The sequence below is a fragment of the Amblyomma mixtum genome, chromosome 4 (assembly GCF_055824585.1).
Source record: "Amblyomma mixtum isolate Tamu chromosome 4, ASM5582458v1, whole genome shotgun sequence".
NCBI lineage: Eukaryota > Metazoa > Arthropoda > Arachnida > Ixodida > Ixodidae > Amblyomma > Amblyomma mixtum.
In genome coordinates this window covers 80,699,345-80,712,349 of record NC_143015.1, presented here as the reverse complement: position 1 = coordinate 80,712,349, position 13,005 = coordinate 80,699,345, and the positions used below count along the sequence as shown (strand labels likewise).

The 13,005-nt window shown below is 44.6% G+C and overlaps 1 protein-coding gene across 1 annotated transcript; it reads right to left on the bottom strand.

Moving 5' to 3' along the window:
* Positions 1-3,227: 3,227 nt before the first annotated feature.
* LOC149347168 (uncharacterized) lies at positions 3,228-12,678 on the bottom strand. The gene is made up of 4 exons (XM_089585515.1): positions 12,493-12,678; positions 9,104-9,325; positions 6,005-6,148; positions 3,228-3,581 (listed from the first exon to the last, which is right to left on the bottom strand). Exons 1-4 carry the CDS (start codon positions 12,673-12,675, stop codon positions 3,228-3,230), a joined length of 903 nt encoding a protein of 300 aa, XP_089441641.1. The 5' UTR covers positions 12,676-12,678.
* Positions 12,679-13,005: the final 327 nt, after the last annotated feature.

The window sequence follows — 13,005 nt, the reverse complement described above, 5'->3', positions numbered from 1 at the left end:
GTTCTTACAGCAGTCTGCGTCAAACGAGAGGACCGCGCATCGTATGGTCGACTTGCTGACAGCAAGCATTCTAACTGTTGCTCAGCAGCCGCGGTGGCTGAGTGGTTATGGTGCTCGGCTGCTGATCCGATAGACGCGGATTCGATCCAGGATGCGGCGGTTGAATTCCTTTGCAGGAGAAATTCTAGAGGCCCGTGTACTGTGCAATGTCAGTGCACGTTAAAGAGCCCCAGGTGGTCGAAATTTCAGGAGCCCTCCACTACGGCGTATCTCATAGCCTTAGTTGCTTTGGGATGTTAAACCCCATAAACCAACCAACCAACTGTTTCTCACCCTTTTCTGAATCCAGAACATCACAGATTCGTGCCGTTAATGCCTAGTTTCGAGCTTGCGGTTGTTTGTAACGGTTACAAAAGCTGTCAATGTCCTATTTGCTGTGAAAAAAGTCTGCTTAATCCAGCAGCACATGGCTAGGAAGTGCTGCCGTCGTTCTCAAAACACTTGTATCATTTTGCGGAATAATGCCTCCAAATCCAAACTACGGTTCTATATTCCAAAGGTACTATTGCCTGGCCACTTTTTCTATTTCCGGCGCATTCTTATGGGTGTATGGTATCCAACGTCTGAAACCGAATAAGGCTGTGAAGGACGCCATAGTGAAGGGCTCCCGATAATTTCGACCAAATGTGGTTCTTTAACGTGCACTGTCATCGCACAGTATCCAGGCCTGTAGCATTTCCACTCCATTGAAATGCGTCGGCCGCGGCAGGGATCGATCCCAGGTCTTTTAGGTCAGCACCCGAGCAGCATAAACACTGAGCCACAGCGACTGCTGCCATTCCTAGCTTTCTCTCACTTGTAGTAACTGGGACTGAATAGCTGGCTATTTGTATCAGAAACAGTGACCAATTTCGATTCAGCTCCACTCAAAAAAAAATAATTTCATCGTACATTTATCTTTTTTTTTTTTCAGTTTAAATCAAAATGTCGAACTTCCAGTTATTCGTCATGTCTTATAGCAGCCTTCTTTTTTTTCTTTTTTCTGAACACTATCTATTCATTCTCCTGGCAGTGGCAATGAACAGAAATGACAATGAACGTCCGCGGCATATTTTTAACCTTTGTTAATTGCCAAGTTAACAGGTAATAACTACTGAAAGCAGAACGCATTTAGTAATATGGCGTGATGAGAACAAGGTTCGGTAAGGGTTAAAAGAATAACAGGTAGATATGGTGGCGATGAATTGGAAAAAGCTTAGGTGGCTGTCGCATAAACGCCCAGGACCGTATTTTTTATTTTATTCTAAAATGTTTTCATGAGGATCGGGCACTACCTCTAAATTTGGGGGAGGCATTGCGGAAATCCTGCGTCGTGCTGAGCACTGTGATCAGAATTTTCAGTCTGAAGCTCTCGTGAAGAAACAGCTTATTTATCGGTAAAGATATGTTCTTAATTCCATTTCTCATGGGTTGCAAGAATACCTTTAAATTTATCAGTATTGTCTTCGCTTGTTTCACCTGTGCAGCCCTAATTTTTGATGTGAATTTCGCCGGCATCCTCCATGGAAAATGCGGAGAGGGAAATAAATGTTTAGAACTGCAGATTGGGCTAGGTGGTGTAGATTCATAGTGATGGTTAAACAGCGCACACACACACAGAGACCAAGAAGGAGTGTTGTCTTGTCTCCTTCTTGGTCTTTGTGTGTTTGCGCTGTTGAACCATCATTATGAAATAAATCTTCATTGCACGTGAATCTCCGCTCTATTCCTTTGAACCTGCTCACTCACCTGACCACTGGTCGCAATGGCCTCTAGCCAAGAGCGTATTTCCTCACCGAAGTGCTCTGTGCACATTGTACGCTTACTTTGTATGCATATTCATTACACTAGGCTAATAAACTTAGTTCAACAATAAGACTGAAAACTGTGCCTGGGCAACTGGTCCCTAAAAGTGGAGACAACGCATGACTCACGCTGGTTTGAGACAAGTTACGCGTATGAGCATGAAGGTCATTCTTGCCGATGGAGCAGCTTCGCAATCTCGCTTGCTGAGGATATGTCAGACTGCCGGAAGTAATAGCCTCCAGTATCATGCGGGAAATGAACGGTGAACTTTGCTGAACTTTGATTCCACACCATCACGGTGATGTGGTGGTTGCACTAATGTGGTAATGTAGGAATAGGCGTTAAGAAAACCCATTGCGCTGAACAATACAAAATTCAAATTAAGCGTTGAAAGCATAGGTCCAGAATAACGTAACCTATATAATTAATAGTCCTGATAACAATATTTTTGCAACCAACGAAACATTCTTCTCCAGATGAGTAGACTTGCAGTGGTTTCAAAAAAAAGCTGCTCGAAAGGAGGGGTAAATATGAATCTTCGTCAGCTGGAAGGAGTTTATTGTTACTTAGAATGCACCTTCATTACACTTTGTGTATTACAGTACATAATACAGCCACTGCGGCCGATCGCCAAGAGATCTCACCTGAAGAAATCAACATCAGAGGCAAAATACTTGTATCTGTGACTAATCCATCTTCATCCATCCATCTAACCCATCTCTGTAACTGAGCGCGGTCTTCACAGATTTAGAGAAAGCATAATCTCTCATTGTTTAAAGAATATAAGACTACGACTTCTTGCTTTTCGTTAATAAAGCCGTTTTCATATGAACTATAAACTTCTGTGAATTACGAATCCTGCTAGCGTACTTTCGAGACAGCAGGATTAGAGGTAATGCATCATGTGCATTTCTCTCTTCTCCCTAAGGCATAGGACATTCTTTCGTGATAACAATAATGAAAAAATTATTTCAAATAAAGTTTTTTACAACCTTACGAATGCACGCGTGTTCTTCTTGCCTAAATTTGACCGTGTATTACTTTCTTGCTTCTGTGTGCTATTCTCTAGCCTCCACCGCCCGCCCCCCCGCTACTGGTTTCACTAACTGTAATTCGCAGCTAGACTTCAGGGGCCTTTCATGCTTTGATTTATGATGGTCACACTTTGTTCCTATTGGAGAAAGGCCTCGAATAAGTCTATGTGCTTTATTTGATAAAAAATACTTCTTGTGTGTCTCTGCCAAAATCAGAAAAGCGATATTCCGCACGAACAGATGACAGAAAATTGCCGTTTAATCATGTGCGCGCGAAAATTCAACTGTCATTGCTGATACTTCGATTCGCAAAGCGCTTGAATCGTCCGCCTGGGGTACAGGAGCGGCCTATATATAGTGACATTCGTTGAGGCCATTGTCTCTGAAGTGCTCTGTGCATGGCCTCCCTATAGAGGGCCTGGAAGTCTGGTAGACAACCATGCAGCGGTTTTCTTGGAGAGGAGGGTGGTTTCCCTGGCTTCCGCTGGTGGCGCACCTGGTAGCACAATGCAATATAAGAAACAGTTGCTTGCTTGTGAGGTGAAGGCCGGAGAGCGAAAATGTCGGAGTGTCAGCATTGGAATGCACGTGTCCTGCCCTGAGGAAAGCGATGTAAGTAATCTTTAAAGCAAGCATATCTTCGAGAATCTTGTCTTCGGTGGCATGACTCTCGTCCAAATTTCTCTGTCGCCAGGTGACGTTCTGCATCAAAGATATGAATTGAAACAGAAGAAATATGTGAAATCTAAAGGTACAAACAAACATATAGATGTCAGTATTGCACTAAAGAGAAGAATACCAAAACCATCTGTGGCTGTATTCTTGTGATTAGGTAAAGCATAAATATAATCTAGAAGGTTTCATTTAATTCGGCATCGTAGAGAATACTCTTGGTAGGTAGTGCATTGCAAAGAACATAGCTACTTCTAGATTTACCAATATTTGTACATTTCCTGTTAGGGGCTAAAGCATTCCTTTTTTCTGGCCTAGTTAGGAAGACGCATGTAAAAATAAGCTTTAGAAGATATTGAACTCCTAATGAAACAAAAATAAAAGAGAGCGAATGTCGCTTCAGGAACAAAGGGTTTTACGTGCGTAAGTACTTCCTACTTTTTGTCGCCTTCTATACGGCTAGAGATCATTCAGTTACATTTGCACAATTTCGTCTGCTCGGCTAGCCTTGCGGCCAGAAATGTGAGCTTCCTTTCTTCATTCAAATCTTCTGCTCAGACGTCTTCCGCTCCTTGTGGACATGAGCATTTTTTTTTCGGACAGTGTTTCAGATCAGAATGCAGAAAAATTGATATGAGTAGACAACCGTGGTTTCAAACTTCAGAGATGCTTGTGGCGAGAAAAAAAATACTGCGAGCAGGAGGGGTTTTTATTATTAAATTGTTCTAAACAAAAGGGTTTTCTTGTATGTCAAGCATGTAACCAATTACAACATATAATGTACAAATCTCTTGTACGATGCATTGAAAGCATCGACATTTTTTATTAAGCAGCGTTGCTTCCGTTGTCCTCAGGCGAAAATAACACAACTTTTTGAAATAGAAGGTGCTTTTGCTACAGCCATAAACTCGAGGAGAAAATTGATGTGATTGCGATAAATTTCTCCTAGGCATTCGAAGTATGTTCCTTGTGAAACGTTTACACAAACTGCATGTGTTTGGCATCCATGTAAAGATTAACAAGTGGATTCGCGCCGATATCATTAACAGACCACGGTTTTTACGAAAAGGTGTCGTGCACTCTACGACTTCACCAGTGTCATCTGGGGTGCCGCAAGGGTCCGCTCTGGGTCCTGTATAAATTATATATTACCAAAACTGCGGACAACATCCTCCTTCTCGTAAAAGTACGATTATTTCGTTGCGATTTCGTGCTGTTTTGTCTAAAAAATCCTGCAAGGCCGGGTCCTGTCAAATGATTCTTTGAAAATTATGCGTGATTGGTGAGGAATGTTGGATATGCCGATCAGTGAGAGTGTCAAACGAGAAGCTCGCATCAGTATACCCTAATAAAATATTATCTTTGAACAAAAACGATCCAATAAATAAAAAAAAATTTAGGCGTTACAATTTCGCATGACTGCAGGTGGACTGACGATCTATCTACAAAAGATACGCCATCGGATGTCTAGCTACAAGTATATAAAATAATATTGTTACGGTGCATAGTCGCGATACGAAGACGACGTTGTTTGGACGCTCGGCAGTTGACGACGACGAGGACGTGGCAGTTTGTGCAGGGGTGATATGGTTTTCTGTGCGTTCTGACTGCGGCCTGTCCCGTCTGCTGCTGGGCTAACTCCCCCGTAATAATATTATTGCTAACTATAGAAAACACAAGAATAATTTGGGATCCAAAGTAAGAACAGTCTCGTAGACAAGCTTGAATGTATTGAGACATATGTCGTAGACAATCTTGAACTTGTTCAGAGATTGTCTCTGAGAGTTATATCACCCTCTTGCTACAAAATGCAGCCCGTAACATAACTAATAGCAGAACTTATTTCCAGAGCGGTGTTACCAGCATTGGCTAAGCACTGAAAAATTTCTAGGTTTAAATATTTTAGCGGGAATGTTCTTATAATTTCAACGAGAAATTCGGCTTGGATTTGCGGCCACCCGAAGACTTTCATCAAGTACAAATCATTATTTTCATCCTGCGTTCCAAGATTTGACGTCTATAAATTTTCCTCCCTGCCTATATAAACCACAGAATTTGTTAAGATTCAGCGAAGTCTATTTGATAAAGCTAGCCCACTGAAAACGCTTCAAATAAAGTTCAAATCCTGTTGCGTTTATTGGATGTACCTCCCCACCTTCTACTTTAACGGAAGAGGTAGCAGCATTTGGTATGAAACAAACAAATAAAGATATAAATATTTTCTTTTCTTTCGGCGTCTCTGATTCCTTTCAGGGTATCAAGTTGGTTGTAGCTGGATAGTATAGGCGGATGGTATAGATGGATGGTATAGGCGGATGGTTGTGTCACCCCTCTAGCTTGCGCCCCCCAAAAAAACAGCATGTAGAGCTCTGGAGTTCGTCGCCTCGTTTTTCAGAAACACTGCATAGGTCCGTCAACGCCAGTTCGAAGCCGAGTGAAATGGACCCACTTACTTTGTTACGTCTGGCTTCTACGCAATAAGTAGCTGAAGAATCTTTTATATGAATCCTCTCAAAGAGACGCTTCCAGCTGTTTCCGATTTCGTGATCATTACGCAGCCGGTCCTTGACCTTTCTAGCGAGTGCTCGCGCGATGACCTGCCAGAGAGAACAGAAAATAAGTAGTTTAGCGTTAGGCAGCGTTATGTGCAAATCTTCCAAACCAGCCCGATCTCTACCAACATCCTACAACCACGGGTAGCTGCCATGTCGCAACCGAGGAGAAAAGATAAAGGGCCGAAAAAAAATAATTGTTTAAAAAAGCAGTGGTACATCAACAGTGAAGTTTATCGAAAGAAGAAAGAGGGCGAACAATAGCCTAGAAACGCATTTCCTTAAAAATGTTTTTTTTTTCTCCCCAGACTCACTGTATGAAGCAATGGCACCACCTTGACTCGTGTAATTATCTGAAGATTCCAATGTCCTTACTGAGCGCTTTGAATGGCATCAAAATCTTTCTCGCAGCCTCCTGGATCACTGGAGTACTTGGGTGTTAATAAGAAGACTTTCATGCTTGCAACTTGTTCTCGTGTCAGAGCCCTTCAAGAAACACCAACTAGCTTAACTTTACTTACTTCTATGCATGTGTATTTGCGATATGCTATGCGGTAAAGACAAACACGTTTTCTGCACATTCAATGCGCTCGCTTGATGTGCGATATACCCTGAGTCATTAACTAACGCGCCTTATCCCGTCTGATTCCTTCTATTATCATTACCATCGTACATGTCGTTGCACCCACTCAGAGGCCATTCCGGATTCACGTGTAATTTAAAGCAGAAAGACTGCGTGCTGAAAGGAAAACACCGTGGGGGACTTTTCAAGACAGAAAGAGTGAAGGACGATATGCACTGCCGCACTACTTTATACAACGGGTTTCCAAGCGTTTTGCTTAGGTTTGGTTTGGTTTATTGGGGTTTAGCGTTCCGAAGCAAATCAAGCTATGAGGGATGCCGTAGTGAAGGGCTCCGGAAATTTCGACCACCTGGGGTTCTTTATCGTGCGCTGACATCGCACAGCACACGGGCCTCTAGAATTTCGCCTCCATCGAAATTCGGCCGCCGCGGCCGGGATCGAACCCGCGTCTTTCGGGTCAGCAGCCGAGCGCCGTAACCACTGAGCCACCGCTGCGGGGCGTTTTGCTTACAGGTCGCTCTAATACGCTCCAGAGATATGTGCTCCAGAAGAGAAATTTGGAGCGCTGCGGAGAAGGGTGACGAGTATTAGTTTGGTTTGGTTTATTGGGGTTTAACGTCCCAAAGCGACTCAGGCTATGAGGGACGCCGTAGTGAAGGGCTCCGGAAATTTCGCCCACCTATGGGTTCTTTAACGTGCGCTGACATTGCACAGCGCACGGGCCTCTAGAATTTTGCCTTCATCGAAATTCGGCCGCCGCGGCCGGGATCGCACCCGCGTCTTTCCGGCCAGCAGCCGAGCGCCATAACCACTGAGCCACCGCGGCGGGTCGAGTAGTAGTGAATGCCGGGTTACTCTGATGCAACCATAAATTGCAGTAGCAAACATCAGGGGTTTCATCTAAGATGAACTGCAATTAGTAAAGATAGGCGTTGAGAGTTACGTGAGTATGCTTTGCCGTATAAATGTCAGTGGCGTAGCGCATTAGAATCCAGCTGAGACGCGCTAACCAGCAGACTAGTTAACAATATTGAAGAGGAACATTTCAACCAGCACTGTTCGTCTCCTTAACGTCTGAGAGGCGTATAGCCAACTGCAAATGAAATCGATATCACTAAGAATTTCGAAAAGGCATTTAACCTCTGCGCTACAGCCGAACAAATTTTAGCTATTTCGACGACATACGTGCAACTGAGGGGTTCCTTTGCCTTCAGGCTTTTTGAAAGCACATAGATTTTGGAGCGACGTAGGAAAAAAATTGTTGCCCATCAACGCCAAGCCTAACTTATGTTCAAAATTTTAAAAATTGACATGAGCATTAATTACTTGTAGCGAGCCACTCTCGCCTCACTAATCAAGTAAACGAACATTCAGCAGGTTAGGGCGACCTGAAAGATTTAAAGATAGTACTGCCTGCAGCAATAATTTAAAAGTTAACTATTAAATATGCCATAACGAGCCTGCTGTTAGCTCGTATTTGCTGTATTCTGATGCGGTACTGCAGACAATTCTGGGCCGAAAAAAGCGCTTTTCTAACCCAAGCAGTCGATTTTTTAAAAACTTCAGACAATCTCCGGTAAAAGACCCGGTAACGTGGAGAGTTTGTGTTAAGCACTACTTCTCATTCTCTAAAACACATATTTAAAGTAGCGTTGGTAATTTCTAGGCAATAAGTTAAATACTTGGGCCGCAGATACGTAGATTTGTATTTTCCGATAATATGAGGTGAAAACCCTCTTACTTATCATTTTTCTCATAAGAACCATGCAAGGCGATCTTCTCCTTAACAAACGTGAACCAGGGAAACCGCTTGGCATTCTGAGTGGTTTTTTTCTTACCAGCGTTTTATATCCTCTCTCCTCTATAGAAATTACAGTGCAGTGAAATGGGCGAAAAGAGCAAGCATCCGTCAGATTTTATTCTGCTTAAATTACTACCTCCGACAGGCATATATCAACGCACTAAAAATCCTGTCGTCGATAAGGTTACAATTGTGTACCTAATACAGTCGCCGATCATTCAGACGGGTAGCATTTTGCATAGGATTATATGCTGCAGAATATGTGCCAGCTATACCGGCACATTGAGATAAAAATTACTGTAGTCTTCAGTACAGATAGCTGCTCACACATCCAACTTGCTGTACAGGTGGTACTAAGCACACGCTTTCCTGGCGGTAATGCATGCAACAAAGTAAATGTAAAAAAAATACATCGAAAAAACCCGCGGAGTGAAACTAGTGTTCATCATATTCATTTAATTCTCAAATATCACGCTTTTTTTTCTTATTTACACGCGCATTCAAAGTGCCATTAGGTTTTTTTGCGTAGGGACCAGATTTTTTTTTCTTGATGTACCGCTGTTGCCGCAGTAGTGAGTAGGGCAGAGTAAAATAAATTTAAATGATCACTACACACCTGTCCCAACGCCGCGAAGTTGTAAGGAGGCAGGCCCGCCGACTCATCTAAAGGAAAACGAAAAATGGCCGCCAGCTCTTCAAGGTTTAAAAGTGACGCAATGACAGGGAGTAGCGTCTGCATCAGGGGTGGTAGGGCGTGCCATGCTCGCAGATGACGCAGCAGAGACAGCGGGAAGGTGCTTTTCTTAGCACCACGGGGTTCCTCCGTGCCTTTCCCAACCTAAAGTAAGAGCAAAAATGGCGCATAGTCAAGCATTGCTTTTATAACATCCGCAACACCTGCAGAAGCTTCTAATCTCCAGATAACCAGTATATTCCTCATTAATGTCCTATTACGGCTAATTAACCACTGATTTCTTCAGTGCAGCGCGCCTCTAAGAAGAGAGTTTAAGTAGTGCATGCCGCAGAATATATTTTCCCCCCCAATAGAAGGTCTTGAACACTAGGGCTCCCATTTACGCTGCATAGAACGGACCGATGTCAGGTTCAATGCGCAGTGCAGTAATGTCTTTGGCTCAGGAAAGACTGCGTCCGCAAAGACTAGGTTTGCCAGCGGAGGCTTGCGTGTTCACTGTACATCATAACAGAATAAATAAAAAATGCAATTGAATAGGACGAGAAAGTCATTTCAGGCCACCTCAGAATTTGATAACGAAGGGCTGTACAAGATGAAACAGCAGCACAGCTTCTCGTGGAACATCTTTTCAATAGCGTGGTCTTTGGCCGATAACACAACTGTGAGGTTCTTGTGTATCTGAAACACATTTTTTGTGCCAAATAATTGCACCTCACCTGGCTACATTGCAAGTAGGGGACGACGGAAAGCAGCCATTTCAGGCTCTTGATATAGCAGAGGTATACTAGCGCGGAAGTATACCGCGTTATCAGGCCCTGGCTGCGCACTCGCTCTGGTCCGCTTAGCCGCACTAGTGCCACTGCTCGTACGCAGTAGGTAACCTGGTGTGCGCAAACGTCTCCACGACACAGAAACGTTGTATTAACCTGCTTTCACACATACCAATAAGGGACAATGTGCGCGGACGTGAAGGGTGCGACCACTTGGCAGGTAGAGCCGGCCAAACCTTTAGCTAGCGTGCGCGACGGCCGCATTTTCCGTGCTTCTGTAGCTTACCACGCAGAAAACTTATAAAAATATCATACCTTCAGTAAAACAGCGTAGGAACAGGGACAAGAGAAAAGAAGGCGACGGGACAGGCGCTGTCCCGTCGCGCACGCACAGCCTCTTATGCATGCTAGAGGTGCTGTTTGTCCGGCTGAGGTTCAGGTCTTATGTGGTCCTCTTCTCCTATCAAAAGGCCACAGCAGCAGGATGTGCCGAATCATGTCATCAGAGTGGTGGCGACAGCATCGTTTCTTCAAGGACTGCCTCTGGATAGCATGAGGCCAGGACAGGCATCAAGTGCGGTGTTTCCGTCAGTGGTGCGATCAGGCGAATCGACACACGGAGTTTCTTTAACAGCGCCTGTACCATCGTCTTCTTTTCTCTTGTCCCTGTTCCTGCGCTGTTTTCCTCAAGATGTACCAACTCGCTCAACTCGCCATTTTACTGAAATATCATACCTTAGCACAAGATCACAAAGCCAGTACTAATATTGAGCTTTCCGCAAGATTGTTTTGTCGTAACGTACAGGAGCGCAGAAAAAATTAGGCAGTGGCTTAGCTCTGGTTAAGCCTGAATATACAAGCGAAAAGCTCCAGTTATGCTTGGTTTGACGGCCGTCCACACACTGCTTGCACGGAGGCGGAGGAGGAGACGGAAATCGGCGCGGTTAAAACTGCCCGCAGGAATGCGGAGAGGAGGGTTGCCGGCTGCGACGCCGGTAACACGCGGCTGCAACGAAAGGTCAAACGGTGGCCGAGGAAGCGAAGCGCGCAGTTGTAGCGACAGCGAGGAGGCCACGCACATGGCGCGCGGCTGCGCCGAAAGGTCAGGCGACGGAGTCGGCGGCGGCGACGGCTGCGGCAGCGGCGAGGAGCGACCACCTGCGCGGCGTGTGACGTCACTCGGTTTCGCGCATGCGCATAATTCACCAGTTTGGCTCACGCGAAGCTCGGCTCTAGTGAAGCTTTTCGCTTCAAAAGCAGCCGTTGCGCACGCTAGCTAAAGATTTGGCCGGGTGTACGTTTGTCTAATCAACATACTGTGTGTGCGTATCAAGAATTCAGGTTACCCAGAAAAGGTAACCTGATGTTTTCATATAACGTTTTTCTTGAAAGCGACAAAAATTCTTTTCAGCTGGCTCCCGACAGGCTTTAGTAGGAGGGAAAGAAATATCTGGTAGACATCCGCAGTCGCAATATGTGGAACGGTTGTTCGTGGTTCCTGTCTCAGACATTCGTAGTCGGAAACCTCTGGAAGCGTCGTATAGAGGTGAGCCCAAAATAATTTTTATAGACAGACCTCAGATGTTTGGCGCAAAGGACTGCTATGCCTTTTGCTTTAGCGCGATATCTATTCATGTTTTCTGCGAAGTAGTTTACAATTAAGACCGCAAGGGAATTTCCTTTGCAGCCCGAAATTCTAGCAATATTAGAAACTTTTACAATAGCATGACCCTAACGGGTAGAGGCGTAGGGGAATAGCGTGGTGCAAGAGCGCAGGAGCAGGATAATAACTCCCCTCCCTCCGATCAATGTTCTGCGCCTGTGCTCTGGAATCCCGCTATTCTCCGGTGCTTCTAACCGATAGGATCACCGTATTCTTAATGTCGTTATTGCCCTATTTTCGTTTCTGGTATTCGGAAATCGACGCTTGCTGCGCTCTGTTACGATCTTGGCACTTTATCACTGTTGACTTGCTTTCTCGGGTGACTACTTGATTGCTCTTTCCTTTGTGCGGACCTATGTCTCTAAGGTTGACCGATATTTTCGCTTCTTAAAAGGCACTTTTATGAAGGCCATTAGCGAGTAATGCATGTTCCGTCGTCAACATCCTCTAACTTTCAGTGAGAGCTTATGAATGGAGATAAGTTAACTAACATGGAGATTTACACTAATAAAAGGCATTTGTTTTTTATTTAACTCGCTATTGTGAAATTGCTTGTGGATCGATCTTTGCCACCGATCGCAGCATTCTGTTAAGCTGCAAGCACTTCGCAGTTAAAGTACAGCAATTGCTCGTAACACGTTACAAGACTCATTCGGTTGTCATGCGTTACAATGCACAGACGCGAAGGTTAATTAGAGATATCGGTGTAAGGAACACTGTCTATTCTTGGCGGGCGATCTGCAAACACCCTTATATTGGTGGATAACGCAGCACTAATTGCTTTCTTGGAAGCGCACTGTTCATTATGTCTAAAGAATGAACTTGAGAACAAATTATTTAGCCAACAACAACTGTAACAAAAGAAAAACAACTCCAACCTCTGAGATACCTCCGAAGGCCGAAAATAGGATATCTGTGCGTGCAGTGAATGAGGTCGTAATCGATTCTTTCTTCTTAGTAGTGGTGTCACGGAGACTAGTTGCTTTGAGAATTCTCGCTGCGATGCCGTAATTGTGGAGTCCGTTGTAGACAAAGGCCACAGCATTTTGGAACTCCGCCATGAAGTTCAACACATGCATGATGGTCTGAACAGGCACGGCGTGCTCACCTGGAATTACATCTTACGTTACACACAGGGCATCATTATCAATAGCGTCAGCAGCAGGTTAGGCTTACCATCGACAAATACCTCTCCAACTTGGTTTGGTTTATGGGGTTTAACGTCCCAAAGCGACTAATGCTATGAGAGACGCCGTAGTGGAGGGCTCCGGTAATTTCGACCACCTGGGGTTCTTTAACGTGCACTGACATCGCACAGTACACGGGCCTCTAGAATTTCTCCTCCAAAGAAATTCAACCGCCGCGGCCGGGATCTAACCCGCGTCTTTTGC